The sequence below is a fragment of the Macrobrachium rosenbergii genome, chromosome 42 (genome assembly GCF_040412425.1).
Source record: "Macrobrachium rosenbergii isolate ZJJX-2024 chromosome 42, ASM4041242v1, whole genome shotgun sequence".
NCBI lineage: Eukaryota > Metazoa > Arthropoda > Malacostraca > Decapoda > Palaemonidae > Macrobrachium > Macrobrachium rosenbergii.
Genome location: NC_089782.1, coordinates 32,470,380 through 32,486,686, shown reverse-complemented (window position 1 = coordinate 32,486,686; position 16,307 = coordinate 32,470,380). Strand labels below are relative to the sequence as shown.

General features: G+C 39.3%; 1 protein-coding gene across 8 annotated transcripts in view; it reads right to left on the bottom strand.

Annotated features, from left to right (window-relative positions):
• The window catches only part of GLS (Glutaminase), a 151,106-nt gene that overhangs the window by 130,102 nt on the left and 4,697 nt on the right, over nt 1-16,307 (bottom strand). For 4 of the 8 annotated variants that reach the window (XM_067086003.1, XM_067086001.1, XM_067085997.1 and 1 more), the window contains exon 2: nt 4,019-4,077. In XM_067086003.1, the coding sequence (XP_066942104.1) occupies nt 4,019-4,077 (59 nt within the window). Of the gene's footprint in view, nt 1-4,018; nt 4,078-13,479; nt 13,573-15,164; nt 15,464-16,307 lie in introns of those variants that run through there. The other 4 variants (XM_067085998.1, XM_067085999.1, XM_067086004.1 and 1 more) reach the window with 4 other exon arrangements.

The window sequence follows — 16,307 nt, the reverse complement described above, 5'->3', positions numbered from 1 at the left end:
AATGAAATGACACGCAGTAGCCCCATCGAGCGAAGAGTAAAAAAGAAACTAGCATTTCACTCTGAAGGTCAATACAAGCTTGCTTGGCCACAGCCGGCAAAAGCACGGAGACCGCAAAAAGTAAACATTGCGAGTCTGGGCTGCTGCTTCTTCTTCTTCTTCTTCTTCTTCTTCTAAGAACTAGTCGTAACCACCAGACCCAGGCTGGCACGAGTCTGGCATATTATAGCATCAGAATCTAACATTTTCATTTTCACTTTCGTTCTTCTACAATACAACAGCCAGTCGTCACAAAGCTTCTCCAGGTTTAATTATCATCTTGAAGAGTCGTTCAGATTACGTAGATCTGAGTAATTTCTTAGGAAACGAACTCCACACACTTTTGTTTAGCCTGGTACGTAGACCATTATTATTATTATTATTATTATTATTATTATTATTATTATTATTATTATTATTATTATTATTATTATTATTATTATTCAGGAGATGACCCCTATTCATAGGAAACAAGCCCAAACTACAGAGGCCACAGACTTGAAATTCAAGCCTCCAAAGAATATTATGCTGTTCATCAGAAAGAAGTAACAGCAGGTAATGATAACAGGGGAAGAAAGATCGGATAAGAATAAGGAAGGGAAAGGTACCAGAGATAAGAATGAGAAGAACAAACAGACCAGAGGCAAGAACAAGAAAGAACGAAGGAATAGAAAACAGTCAAGAATGGAGGAATACAGAACAGTCTTGGCAAGAGTTGACGATTCACCAACATTAAGCAACACGCGATCTGATTGCGTCATTCGCCTCTGTAAACACAAACACATGAACGCTTTAACGAAAGGATTGGAATATATAGAATTTAGGCCAGAGGCCAAGCGCTGGGACCTATGAGGTCATTCGGCGTTCAAGGGGAAACTAAGAATAGAAAGGTTTGAAAGGTGTAACAGGAGGAAAATCTCTCAGTTGCACTATGAAACAATTGTCGGGAGAGGGTCGAGGAAGGTAAGATGGAAGGAGGAGAATATGAACGGAGGTACAGTGAAGAGAATGAAAGGGGTTGCAGCTAGGGGTTGAAGGGACCCTACAAAGAACCTTAAGTGATGCCTACAGTGCACCACGTGAGGTGCAATGACGGTACTACCCGCCTATGGGTCGATTTGAGGGAATGAATTTGTGAAAAGATACATTTCTCTTCGTACTTTTGAAAATAGCACCGGCGCATTACGACCAGCCCTTTTTTCAAGAGCTCTCTCTCTCTCTCTCTCTCTCTCTCTCTCTCTCTCTCTCTCTCTCTCTCTCTCTCTCTCTCTTTACCATATCACCACCATCACTCATCAAAGTCAGTGTCAAGTCTAACAAAAAAAAAAAAAAAAAAAAGGCGAAATATCAACTGATGCCAAGAGCGTCATTGTACGCACGGGACTGAGAGAGAGAGAGAGAGAGAGAGAGAGAGAGAGAGAGAGAGAGAGAGAGAGAGAGAGAGAGAGAGAGAGAGAGAGGGGCGGTTCTAGTAATGCCCCCTTTTTGATTTACGTTTGAAGGGTTGAAGAGAAAGTGCCAATCATATCCTTTATCATTACTTGCATTTGTAACAGAGAGAGAGAGAGAGAGAGAGAGAGAGAGAGAGAGAGAGAGAGAGAGAGAGAGAGAGAGAGAGAGGCGTGACGCCAAAATTTTATGTGGAACCAATCGTAAAAAATAAATAAAATACCCCTTTGCTTTCACATATTTATTTCCGTGCAGGCTTGTTCCATATGAATAGGGGTTTACCTTCTGAATAATAATAATAATAATAATAATAATAATAATAATAATAATAATAATAATAATAATAATAATAATAATAATAATAATAATAATAAACTAATTGCCTTCTTGTAATGGAAAACGTCTGTCATCACCCATTAAGATATTTCCGTATTGGTTACATGACCTTGCTCTCTCTCTCTCTCTCTCTCTCTCTCTCTCTATATATATATATATATATATATATATATATATATATATATATATATATATATATATATACACGCGTCAAAACCTAGTTGAAAAGAATATAACAGTTCGATCACTGAATCACCCTAATGTGGACCTATTCCTCACAGATCAATCTCTCTCTCTCTCTCTCTCTCTCTCTCTCTCTCTCTCTCTCTCTCTGGCCCCTAATCAGGAAATGGAATTCATTAACAGCGGATGCCATTAAGACAAATTACTGAGAATTAACGCCGGGGGGGGGAGACATTCGACGTTCATCAGTGAATAGGGAATTGTAGCAAAACCGTGGGGATTTTTCACCTCCTGATCTAGCGAGAAAAGGCTTTTTCTTTTTCTTTTTTTTTTTGTATCCAGGAATCAACTGATTGCCAGTTTGGGATGGTTACCCAATATCACGATGTGTATTAGGGGCCGATGGGGGCGGGAGTTGGGGGCGGGGGTATGTGTTGATTGCAAGCTTGATCTTACAATTCCAGCAAATATTGATATCTTTCTACTGTTAGGTTTTAAACCCGTCACAGTATCCTTATATCCTCCTAGAAATTCACTCAATTATAAGTTTATTTAGGAGCTGACGGGAAATATCCGCAGTCGACGATTTTGTAATCTAAGGACTGGAATATTATAAAATTTAGGCCAAAGGTCTGGCAAGGCCTGGGACCTATGCCGCGGTCATTCAGCGCTGGATGGAAAACTGACAATAAAAAAAAGGTCTATTTAAATGTGCAACAGGAGGAATAAAACCTTTTGCAGTTGCACTATGAAACAACTGTTAGGAGAGGGTTGAGGAAAAGTAAGAAGGAAGAGAAAGAATATGAATGGAGGTACAGTTAAAACGAATAAAAGGGGTTGAGGTACAGTAATGGAAGGGGGCGCAGCTAAGGGCCGAAGGGACGCCGCAGTGAGCGGCCAATCACGATCACCCTTGGCGGCATCGACTGCGGAAATTTAACGTCTCCTCAAAAGAAAAATAAATAAATAAAAAGGTCCGTATTTACAAAGTTTTCGCATTGCATACAGAGTCATGCAAAAGGATGATCAGAGAAGCTTTCGTGCAATACTAGCTAGTCACTTTGCAACTCATATAATGAAATTTAGGGTTAAAAAGAACAGACATTCAGTCCACCTTCTTACTCTGATATCAATTATTACGCGTTGGCACCTGCAAGCGAATTTCGCAGCATTTCAAGTTTCAGTTAACCGCAATAATAATAATAATAATAATAATAATAATAATAATAATAATAATAATAATAATAATAATAATAATGGTGAAAAAACTGCAATGGCGTAGGTGTAGATATATATTAAAAATATATATTTACAAAACGTTTTGCATATATATTTTTAACATATATTTACACCTACGCCATTGTGGATTTCTTCACCATCTTTGTGACGCGTGCTATTATGAGATTTTATGAATAATAATAATAATAATAATAATAATAATAATAATAATAATAATAATAATAATGTTTACCATAACATCGTAATCATTTTCAATAAAAAGGAAATCCACAATGGTTATATATTATTCAATCCGTCCTGACGAATAATAATAATAATAATAATAATAATAATAATAATAATAATAATAATAATAATAATAATAATAATAATAATAATAATAATACAGGTCAGTCAAGAAACCAGAGCTTGAGTTCAACGCGAAAATGTCACATAATAATAATAATAATAATAATAATAATAATAATAATAATAATAATAATAATAATAATAATAATTGACCCATATATCACCATTTCTTTCACAATCACGCATATGAAAAAAAAAAAGTCTCTTTTAACCATGACGAGAAAATATAAACTAGACGACCCCCCCAAAAATTATATACCATTCTACCAAACTCAAGACAGGCTGGGCAAGCAAGACCTACAGAAGAAGCGGCAGTAGCTAGGGACAGAAGCCGTGGGCAATCCAAAAGAAAGAAAAAAAGATATAATCTAAGATGGGTATAAAAGTATTCTAGAATGAAGTCGATAGGACCATCTCTACTCACGATTCATCCTCGCAGTCCACGGATATGCAAATGCTCTCACGCCACGACGCTTCCTGGGGCTGCAAAGAGAAGAAGAAGAATTGGAATACACTGGAATACACTGGAATACGCTGGAATGTAGAATTCAGGCATAAAGTCAAAAGCTAGGCGAGCGCTGGTGCCTAAGATTCTGTCATTCAGCGCTGAAACGGAAATTGACAGTAAAAAGGTTTGAAAGGTGTAACAGGAGGAAAACCTCAAAGCAGTTGCACTATGAATTAATTGTTAGACGACGGTGGAAAGTAAGATGGAAGAAAGAGAATACGAACGGAGGTAGAGTAAAATGAATGAAAGAGGTTTCAGCTAGGTGTCGGAGGGACGCTGCATTGAGGAAAGTAAGATGGAAGAAAGAGAATATGATCTGAGGTACAGTCAAAGGAATGAAATGGGTCGCAGCTGAGGGCCGAAGGAACGCCGCAAAGAACCTTATTAAGTAATGCCTACAGTGCGCCGCATGTGGTGCACTGACGGCACTACCTCCCTAAGGGATGAAGAAGAAGGGAATGATTGATGATTGCAGCTTCGTAAAAAGACCAGAGGGTGATATAACTTTCTTTTTTTATCATTATTTTGCTTTACAAATTTTTTGGCAACTAACGACTTATATCAGATCTGCATCAGTCATATTTTTCTCATAACAGCAAAGATTTTGTACACATACATAGGTATATAAATGTATATATATACATATATATACAAGTGTAAAAAATATTGATTTTACACGAATTAAAAAAAGGAAAAGCCCTTAACTACACACACACACACACACACACACACATATATATAGTAAAAGTGTTTGTCCTAATTCTTGCGATATAAATAATATTTGCTCTATACCTGTTGTGATATGAATAATATTTCCTCTATATATACTTGTTGTGTGTATATATATATATATATATATATATATATATATATATATATATATACATACATATATATATAAGGTGTTTCTCTTGCTCTAGTTCCCGTAAAATCACTAATGTCTTCTTCATTTCAAACTCGCTCGTCAACTCAATTTTGTCCCTAATACCGAGAAAAGAGAGTATGTGATAAAGCAGCCTAAAGAAGAACGGAAAAAAAACCTTATGTGGCACGACGTTCTGTATTCTGAAAATTATCGTAAAAACTGTCAATAGATGGCAGCACCATCGATCAAAACGCCTGCAGACTCCCCTACCCTCAACAAGGAACGCCTCTCGCATATTGAAAACTTTAAAAACTGCTTCACAGACTTATGATACACCGTATCACTGTTGTCACCGTAGATTCACATACCTCTCAGGCCATTTTTATCGATACGTAAACTCTAAATCCAGGAAATTTGACGAAAAACTTGACAATCCAAGAAACCTGAGGCAGATTCGTGAAGAACGATTTCGAACACTGATTTGTTTACGTTGCAAACGCTTCTTCTTCTTCCTCCTACAAACGTTCAATCAGGAGACTTCATGATTATTTTTCGGAAGACTCCAGCCACCTCCCACATAATAATTTATATTTTTCTTGTGAAAAACGCATCAAAACAAAAAATTTCTTCTCAATACATAACCTTCGCAAATACTTAATAACGGAGAAAAATAATTAATCAAATTACGACTTCTAAGGTAAGATAATACCGGGCCCCCACCCGTCTCCAAAGCTAGAACGGCAAAATTTTTACCCAGTAAACATCCCTAGGTTACGTTTGGTTGGTATTTTTTAGGTTCTTTAAAAACCCTATCATTTCCTGGCCAATTTTGCATGAAAACCAATTTTATTTTGCATGAAAAACCCAAAATGATTTGTCGTGCAAAAATGGCTGGCTGGAGTCTTCAGAAATGGCTGGCTGGAGACTTCAGAAAAATTACCTTTAGTTTCCTTTTTTCGCTTTTCCCAAATTACCCTTTGTTTGACAAACTCGTGAAGAGCGAAGAATGACACCAGAGTAATGCCTCTGAATTCAGCCACTGCTGCCATGAGAGGTAAACAGTAAAACTGCCCTATTTTTCACCATGTTTGGATTCATCGCCATAACTTCAGCGAAGTCAATTGCCCTTCAGGTCGGGGCTACTACTCCCGGGAGACGAATCTCCGCCAATCTCTAAATCCATCGTTCGCGTCCATTTTTCTTCGCTCGGCGGACTGGGACTCTCGGATGCGCCTTTTCAACCTCACAATTGTGACATTGTTCGGTGATGAAAGAGAAGGAAAACTCTTTGCCGCGGAGAGCACCAAGCAGGCAAGAGACCAGCCAACCAAAGCCTCTCCCATCAGACGGAAGGATTTTGAGAAAGCCTTTTACTCCTTCCTCTCTTTCTTGGCGCCAAATTATGTCGCCGGGATATCTATCGCCCTCACGATACGTTAAACGTACGTCTGGTGCAATACTGAATGTTACGACAATGGAAATAACTTCGTTCATCTACTTTCTGTCACATTTTGCACCAAGTAGGCCTAAGTTAGGGTCTTCGCGTGAGAAAGCAGGTTTGCAACTTTAATTAGGCCTATGTTGCATGAGTGTGCATGTGGATTTTATACTTTCTTAGGCTTTTAATAACGAGTCCTTTGCCATTAAGTGGTATTAGGCTGATCCTAGCTGCAGCTGACGGTACAGATATATCTGTACACTTGCCTAACACTTCCTATTTCTGGTGTTTATGTGTATTGATATATATACCTTAAGACATACAAACACATATGTTCACACTAAGGAATTAATTTAGTTCTCTCTCTCTCTCTCTCTCTCTCTCTCTCTCTCTCTCATTTACAACACCAAAAACCAGCTTGAAAGATGGGTTATAAGCTTTGGGAACACGAAAGAAAGGAAGAAATATCGAAATAATAATAATAATAATAATAATAATAATAATAATAATAATAATAATAATAATCAGGAAACAAAGGAACAAGGAACAGACGACCAAAGATTATGTAACGTAACCTTGGTAAGTAACAGTACAAGTCCCAACTATCTGCCAAGAGAGAGATTATGTGTTACAGAGAGAGAGAGAGAGAGAGAGAGAGAGAGAGAGAGAGAGAGAGAGAGAGAGAGAGAGAGAGAGAGAGTGTTAATTAAAAGAAATCCTAGGAGAGAGAGAGAGTTACATAATAGAATCCTAATATGAGAGAGAGAGATTCTGAGTTAACTAAAAGAACTGAGAGAGAGAGAGAGAGAGAGAGAGAGAGAGAGAGAGAGAGAGAGAGAGAGAGAGAGAGAGAGAAACACCAAACCCAATAGTATTACGGTCACACCCAATTTCCACCAACTATACAGTATCTCAATGCAAAACAAAAGGCGAATCAAGCGCTGATACACAGACTACAGAACACCTTATGGGATCGCAATTGCAGTTCCCCTTCAAGCGAAAGGTTATATTGCATGATAATTGATGGGCAGAATGATATAGAGCCATGGCTTTACATCAAGCGGGGGCAGGGGAGAGAGCCCACTTCTGGTAATTAAGGGGATGGACCGTGGATGTGCCCCTTGTGGGTATAGATAAGACTTCTTTATTGGAGTATATGTATATGTGTATATGTAAGCATACTGGTCCGGATAGGTCTAAAATATGACCCCACCCATACTGGGGCATATTGGTCCACTTAGGTCTAAAATAAGACCCGTACTAAAGCATACTGGTCTATATAGGTCTAAAATTAGACCTTTACTGAAGCATACTGGTCCACGTGGGTCTAAAATATTACCCGTATTGAAGCATACTGGTCCACTTAGGACTAAAATATTACCCCACCTATACTGAAGCATACTGGTCCACATAGGTCTAAAATACGACCTGTATTGAAGCATACTGGTCGACACAGGTCTAAAATACGACCTGTATTGAAGCATACTGGTCCACATAGGTCTAAAGCACGAACCGTATTGAGGCATACTGGTCCACATAGGCCTCAAATACGACCCGTAATGAAGCATACTGTTCCACATAAGTCTAAAACGTTACTTCACCCATACTGGAGCATACTGGCCCACTTAGGTCTAAAATATTACCCCACCCATACTAGATCATACTGGTCCACATAGGTCTAAAATATTACCCCACCCATACTGGCCCGCTTAGGTCTAAGGGTATTAATACGTACCCCATACCGCCTGACCTGGCCGCTTCGACTTGGCACACAAACGCATAACCTTGACATGTTTTGACAGTTGCGTCCCATCTGTTGCAAATATTTCTCGTTGATTGATAGCCTAGAATGACTGTATATACTCTTTGTTGGATATTTCCCCTGTTTGTGAATCGTTTGGTTAACACAAACTTCTTTGTTCTTTTAGAATCACAAGCGATCCTGTCATTGGAAAGATGGCGGCTGCTACTGCTAGAGAGAGAGAGAGAGAGAGAGAGAGAGAGAGAGTAAAAATAAAATGAAAAATGTAAATATAGAGTATTTAAACAAGACTGAGTTATAATTTTCACTTGGACAGAGTGAGATATATAGAGAATGCGTGAGAGAGAGAGAGAGAGAGAGAGAGAGAGAGAGAGAGAGAGAGATTTGTTCATTAACGAGGTGTGAGAGAGAGAGATTTGTTCATTAACAAGGTGAGAGAGAGAGATTTGTCCATTAGCATGGAGAGAGAGAGAGAGAGAGAGAGAGAGAGAGAGAGAGAGAGAGAGAGAGAGAGAGAGAGAGAGATTTGTTCATTAACAAGGTGAGAGAGAAAGACTTTTCATTAGCACAGAGAGAGAGAGAGAGAGAGAGAGAGAGAGAGAGAGAGAGAGATTTGTTCATTAACAAGGTGAGAGAGAAAGACTTTTCATTAGCACAGAGAGAGAGAGAGAGAGAGAGAGAGAGAGAGAGAGAGAGAGAGAGAGAGAGAGAGAGAGAGAGAGAGATTTGTTCACTGACAAGGCGTGTGTCTATAAACGCAATAAAAAAAGTATCAGCATGTGAGAAAAACAAATCAAACTGAATCTAATAATAACAGAATGTGGCCTCCCACGAACACGTAAAATAAATAAGGTCGACAATTGGGTCAACACAGGCCGAACGAGGTCAAGCACTTCCGGTTAGGGAGGTCAGTTGCATGACCAGTCATAAGGGATCTCATTTCGTTTTAATCATTTATTTTATTTCGTTTTATTTTTAGTTTCTCTGAGATTTACGAGGATTCCTGAATCCCAAATGAATATTTCGCGGAGGATACGATCTTCTTAAATTTTTAATCTCTAGTTTTTGACGATCAAATATCTTGACCTTACAGAAATACATCATATATACATACACACATATATACATATACATATATACATATGTATGCATATATATAAATATATATATATATATATAAATATATATAAATTATATATATATATATGTATATATATATATATAAATTATATATATATATATATATATATATATATATATATATATATATATATATATATATATACCTGTATACTGTATACATACATACATACAGTATATGTGTTAGTGCATCTGTTTATGTATATTATTCAGTTATGACGCCAGATAACACCTGATAATTCAATGAAAAAAATATTATCCGGCTAAAATAACAAGTGACAAATTCCATTCATTCGCTTACCAGTCCACCACACGCCCCCGCCTCCGCCCTGGGCCCCACGCGACAATAATTCACCAATTATTTTTTTTATCATGACGTCAGGAAATTCTTCTGCTAAGGTCACGTGATCCGTGACGTCACACTAGCAGCAACCTTTGCCCCTGTCAGTGAATCTATTGATCAAATTGCCGAATATCTGCAATGCCTTTTTTTTATTTGTAGTTTTCTGTAAAAGAAAACTATTGTGCCGGTTTTGTCTGTCCGTCCGCACTTTATTCTGTCCGCCGTCAGATCTTAAAAACTACTGAGGCTAGAGGGCTGCAAATTGGTACATTGATCCTCCACCCTCCAATCATCAAACATACCAAATTGCAGCCCTCTAGCCTCGGTAGTTTTTATTTTATTGAAGGTTAAAGGTAACCATAATCTTGCTTCTGGCAACGCAAAAACACAGGCCACCACGACCGGTTGAGAGTTTCATGGGCCGCGGTTCATACAGCATTATACCGAGACCACCGAAAGATGGATTTGTTTTCGGTGGCCTTGATTACACGCTGTACAGAAAACTCGACTGCGCCGAAGAAATTGAGAGTATAAAGGTGTATTAAAAGGTGTAACAGTTGCACTATATAACAACTGTCAAGAGAAGGTCGAGGAGAGTAAGGTGTAAGAAAGAGACTATGAACGGAGGTACAGTCAATGGAATGAAAGGGGTTGCAGCCAGGGGCCGATGGGACGCCGCAAAGAACCTTAAGTAATGCCTACAGTTGCACTATGAAACAAACTGTTAAAAGAAGGTGGAAAGTGATAAGAAAGAGAATCTGTACTGAGGTCCGGTCAATAAGAATGGAAGGGGCTGCAGCTACGGGCCTTAGGGACGCCTCAAAGAACATCTTTAAGTAATTCCTGCCTACAGTGCACCGCACCTTCCGTCACTACCCCTACAACAATAAGACAAAATTAGAATTACAGCAAACTCAGGCAAGCTGGTGTTATAGGGAACGGGTCAAAACGAGGCCTAAACGAAGGAATTAAGGGAGGACCAACTTTCCCTTTATGAAACACTCAAGCGACATTTCAAGAGGCAAAGTCCAAACAAGTCCAGAAAGCGCACTTTAGGACTTCGTGACTTTTGAAAAATTTCCTAAGTTTTCGGCCTTTTTGAGGCTTGGCCTGTCATCTTGGGCTTTCGAATCTCTGCCTCGATGTGCGAGAAGATAAGATTTTCATTTTTTTTTTTTTTTTTCCTTCCATCCTTTCTTCTTTTATTCCTTTTTTCCTTCCTTTTCTCTTCCCAACAAACATGGCGGCCAATCCGCTCTGCCCAGAGTTAACTGTCCTCAATTTTTACACCCATATTTCATGAGAATCGCGAAATGCTTTATTTACAATCTCAGAACACGCCATTGTTGTAAATACGAAGGTCGTATTGACACGAATTAAGTAGGTCACGGGTACGTGTGTACCTATGTACCTGTGTACCGCACACACACACACACACACAATCACCGGCGCAATGCCGATTTTTTGGGGAGGGGTAGCGGGTCCCAGGGAAGGTGGGAGGGGTGGGGGATTCTCCATAGTCTAAATAAAGCATTAAGTACAGGAAGGGTTGAGGGCATCTGTCGATAAGGAATGCCTTATTCCTTCCCCTTCCCCCTAAAAGTCAGCATTGCGCCGGAGATCGAGCCCATGGGAGGGGTTTGCGAGACCAGTTTAGATTTTCGAAGCCCATACCCGGCTTGCGAATCACGCCAAGGGTTACGAGACGACGCAGAATCATAGTCCTATTTTGACATTACGCCATACTTCAGTCATCAAATAAAACACGATACTCTCCGTAACAGGTCATTTGCTGTTTATCCTGAAACCGACATTAATAAAGCAAACACGACAGCTGCTGTCAACCACCAATCACGATTCTAAATAGGGCAGAACACGTAACAGAGTCTATTATAGTAGTCACTGACAACCTTAAAATGAGGCAGAAAGGTAAAATAGTCTATTATGAGTCTATGAATCTATCTACTGCGCGAACACCGGGAATAGTAATGCCTGAATGAGCCCTAGCACTATTATAGTAGTCACTGACAACCTAAAAACGTGGCAGAAAGATAAAATAGCCTATTATGAGTCTATCAACTGCGCAAACACCAGGAGTAGTGATGCCTGAATGAGTCATAGTACTATTATAGTAGTCACTGACAACCTTATACACTAATTTTCTCTTACAATACCTGATTAGAAAGGCAGTAAAAGTACCGGCAATGACGCAACGGAAAAATACAATTCGCTAATGTGGTCAAGAGCGAGATACAGACGTTCAGCGAATTCCAGAGACTGCTGAGCTTCGAGAAAAATGGCAGCAAATATTGATCGTCGACATTAAATGTTGATGTCTTGACGTGCGGCTTTGTAAATGTAGTTCGTCATGAAACTACTGCGGATTTAACAGCTAGGAAATGATCAGTCTTTTGTTATGCTAGCTGTAGCCTGTAAGGATATTGATACCGGTAAAATAGTAAAAATAACCCCTTTTACTTTTACTCTCCTACATACTCCAAGACAGCGTAGGCCTAGCGTAGGAGTTATAAACTTACTGCTCTCAACTGTTGCTTGAGATAAACCTCCATTAAATAGATCAGTTATTACACCTGAGGAATAACTTCCACCCAAAGAGGAATTATAATAATTGGTAAGGGCATCTGTACCACCTGTGGTTTATATTTAAACCACATCAGCCTAAAGCCGGACAGGTGCACCTGTCTTAACTACAGGTGTAAAGTTATTGCTAAGAGATGGTAAATACATATAAACATACGGAGAGAGAGAGAGAGAGAGAGAGAGAGAGAGAGAAGACAGAGAGAGAGAGAGAGAGAGAGAGAGAGAGAGACGTCCGCTAATATTGCTTCCAGCTAATGACAGACCACATAGTAATTTAACGAGTCCTCCCACAAATAACCTTCTCTCGAACGTGGAACAATTCACAACCTTTCGATAAGACCAGTAATTCACAACCTATAATAAGTCCAGTACTTTACAACCTTTAATAAGAAAAGTAATTCACAACCTGCATATTAGGACCAGCAACGGTCCCAGTAAAGCAAAAAGGACTGAGAAAATATACAATACTGCATTGCGTGTTTTGCCTTACCTGACAAAAAAAGGCTTTACTGTATCCCTGCGTCCACACCACTCCCGCCCCCACCAAACCAACACCGCCCCACCCCACCCGAGGTCCCCCAGTCCATATACCCGGGTTGTGATATCAGGAACTTTCCCGCCTGTTCGTGTGAGAGTATCTATATGACCACCCGGCCTGCCTGCCTGCCTCTCTCTCTCTCTCTCTCTCTCTCTCTCTCTCTCTCTCTATGATAAATTTCTCTCTCTCTCTCTCTCTCTCTCTATGATAAAATTTCTCTCTCTCTCTCTCTCTCTCTCTCTCTCTCTCTCTCTCTCTCTGTATGATAAAATCTTTCTCTTTCTCTCTCTCTGTGTCTATGATGAAATCAATCTCTCTCTCTCTCTCTCTCTCTCTCTCTGAATGATAAAAGCTCTCACTTTCTTTCTTCTCTCTCTCTCTCTCTCTCTCTCTCTCTGTATGATAAAATTCTCTCTCTCTCTCTCTCTCTCTCTCTCTCTCTCTCTCTCTCTCTCTCTCTCTCTCATACGCGCTGAAGCGTACGGACACATACACACACACACAAACATATATACTGTACACAGATATACACACATAAGGGCGTTCATACCACATAATCACAAATCGAAAACACTCGATGATAATATTCAACATGTCAACATCATCTCCTCGAGAAGTAAAACCGCTTAAAAAATAACTTTAAGAAATAAAATAACTAAAAACAAAATAAAATCACTTTAAAATACACACCATACTCACAGAAGGACGCAAAAGAACTGAAGGAGATCTACAAAAACGTTAAAATAACTCCGGGACTCACGAAAGAAAGATCCAAACTGACTCGGATATTTAAAAATAAAATGAGCATACCGGAATCGCGATAAGCTACAAACAGTTGTCAAGAAGTCTGAATTGTTTAACGACTGTACAGTCTTTTGTTTTTGTTTTTTATCGGACATTCCAAGGTGGTTAGGTCGTTGTTGTTCGGTGCTTGGCCCAACCGAAAACAAATTCTTTGTTGTCTGTATATATGTCTTACACGTTTTTTAATGATTCCTTATATATATGATTGCTATTTATTAAATGATTCCTTACATATTGCGCAGGATTGGACAGCCAACTTATGCCAGTTCTATGACTAATGCCATTTCTCTCTCTCTCTCTCTCTCTCTCTCTACATATATATATATATATATATATATATATATATAGAGAGAGAGAGAGAGAGAGAGAGAGAGAGAGAGAGAGAGAGAGAGAGAGAGAGAAAAAATATTATCATACCGGATCTCGGCAAGGCGAGAATGTAGTTGCTAAAGTCTGTTGATCCTTATACTTGACTGCTCAGGACTGGACAACCTGCTCATACTAGTTCTCTCTCTCTCTCTCTGAGAGAGAGGGAGAATGTTTAAAATTGTCCTTATCACCCCCAGCAATTACATCACAACTTTCGTCCAGATTCTTCTATTCTCTCTCTCTCTCTCTCTCTCTCTCTCTCTCTCTCTCTCTCTCTCTCTCTCTCGATTCATAAGTGTGCAGATTCATAATGAATCAATACTAGCGACTGAAAACGGATTAAGCAACAGGTCTTAGACCCGGAGTATATTGACGTATGTGTGTGTGTGTGCCATCCCGAACGTTGCGCATGAGCAACAGGAGCAAGATAGAGCAATCGGTCTATGCTTTGCAAAAAAAACAATCACTTTAGATATATATATATATATATATATATATATATATATATATATATATATATATATATATATATATATACATATATGTGTATAAAAGTGCCCGGTTTAGGCCTACTGTAAACCCGGTTGTACTGTAAACCAGGTTGTACAGTAAGCACTGTAAACCCGGTTGTAATTAAATTCGGTTGTACAGTAAATCCGGCTGTACTGTACACCCGGTTGTACCATGAATCCGGTTATAATGTAAATTCGGTTGTACTGTAAATCCAGCTGTACAGTAAACCCAGTTGTGCTGTAAATCCGGTTGTAATGTAAATTCAGTTGTACTGTACACCCGGTTTACTGTAAATCCAGTTGAACTGTACACCCAGTTGTACTATAAATCCGGTTATAATGTAAAGTCGATTGTACTGTACATCCAGTTGTACTGTAAATCCAGTTGTTCTGTAAATCCGGTTGTACTGTAAACCTGTTGCACCGTAAATCCAGTTGTTCTGTAAATCCAGCACTGTAAACCCAGCTGTAACTCATACACGAAATACAGATTGTACTGTAAACCCGGTTGTACTGTAAGTCCAGTTGTAAATCCTGTTGTAACATACAGACTGGGCCGCAAATCCGGTTGTACTGTAAATCCAGTTGTAACTCGTACACGAAATACAGATTGCAGTACTGTAAACCCGGCTGTACTGTAAATCCAGCTGCACCGCAAATACGGTTGTAAATCATTCACGGAATACTCACAGCCGATAAGTCGATGTACTCACGACGACGCTTATTCATCCTGCCAGCGAAGAGTTGCGCCAAGAGTCTGACGAGCTTCGTAATCAGGCCCGCGACCAGAGTGTGGAATCCGGAGAAGGTGATGTCTCGCAATACGTAAGACTGGGAGCAGGACCCTGCTTCCTGAAGGAGGCCCATGGCGTCGAAGGATCCGTCTGAAAAGGATTGTTTTGATTTCGACGTTCCGGCGGAGGGTTCTCAATGATTTCCAGGGAAGGGTCTTTGATAGCTTGTTTACCATTTTAGTTTTTTAGTTTTTTGGGTCATTTTTTTTTTTTTTTGTAATGCTTCTCATTCAAGTTCAGGAGGAGTTGTTGTGTTTCTTGTCATGCTTCTCATAGGAGGAGGAGTTACGTTTTTGTGGTGCTTCTCATTCAAGGATCATCAGTGATTTCCGGTGAAGGATCTTTGATAGTCTGTTTACCATTTTAGCGTTTTAGTATTTTAGTTCATGGTTGTTGTGTGTTTTGTAATGCTTCTCATTCAAATGGAGGAGGAGTTGTTGTGTTTTTTGTCATGCTTCTCATAGGATGAGTTGTGTTTTTTGTAATGCTTCTCATTCAAGTCGAGGAGGAGTTGTTGTGTTTTTTGTCATGCTTCTCTTAGGAGTAGTTGTATTTTTGTCATGCTTCTCTTAGGAGGAGGTGTGTTTTTGTCATGATTCTCATTCAAGTCGAGGAGGAGTTGTGATAATTGTCATGCTTCTCATTCAAGCTAACAGGATTTGTTATGGTTTTTGTAGTGCTTCTCACTCGAATCGAGGATTTGTTGTGTTTTTGTAGTGCTTCTCATTCGAATCGAGGAGTTGTTGTGTTTTTGTAGTGCTTCTCATTCACGTGGAGTTCAGAGTTGTGTTGCTGTCATGCTTCTCATTCAAGTTGACAGGCGTTTTACTCGATAACCCCCAGGTATGCACGTATTTGGGCAGCCACAAAAAATGGCCGTTATATTACTTAATCTTTTCTCCTAGCTGTCCTGGAGTGACGTTCCATAAATAGACCTCTGGAACGCTCTACGGAATCCATCTAGCAGTCGCTGGAACCTTGACTGGAACGGCCATCGCGCAAAAATCGTTCTGGAATCGAATACAAACTTATTCACTTA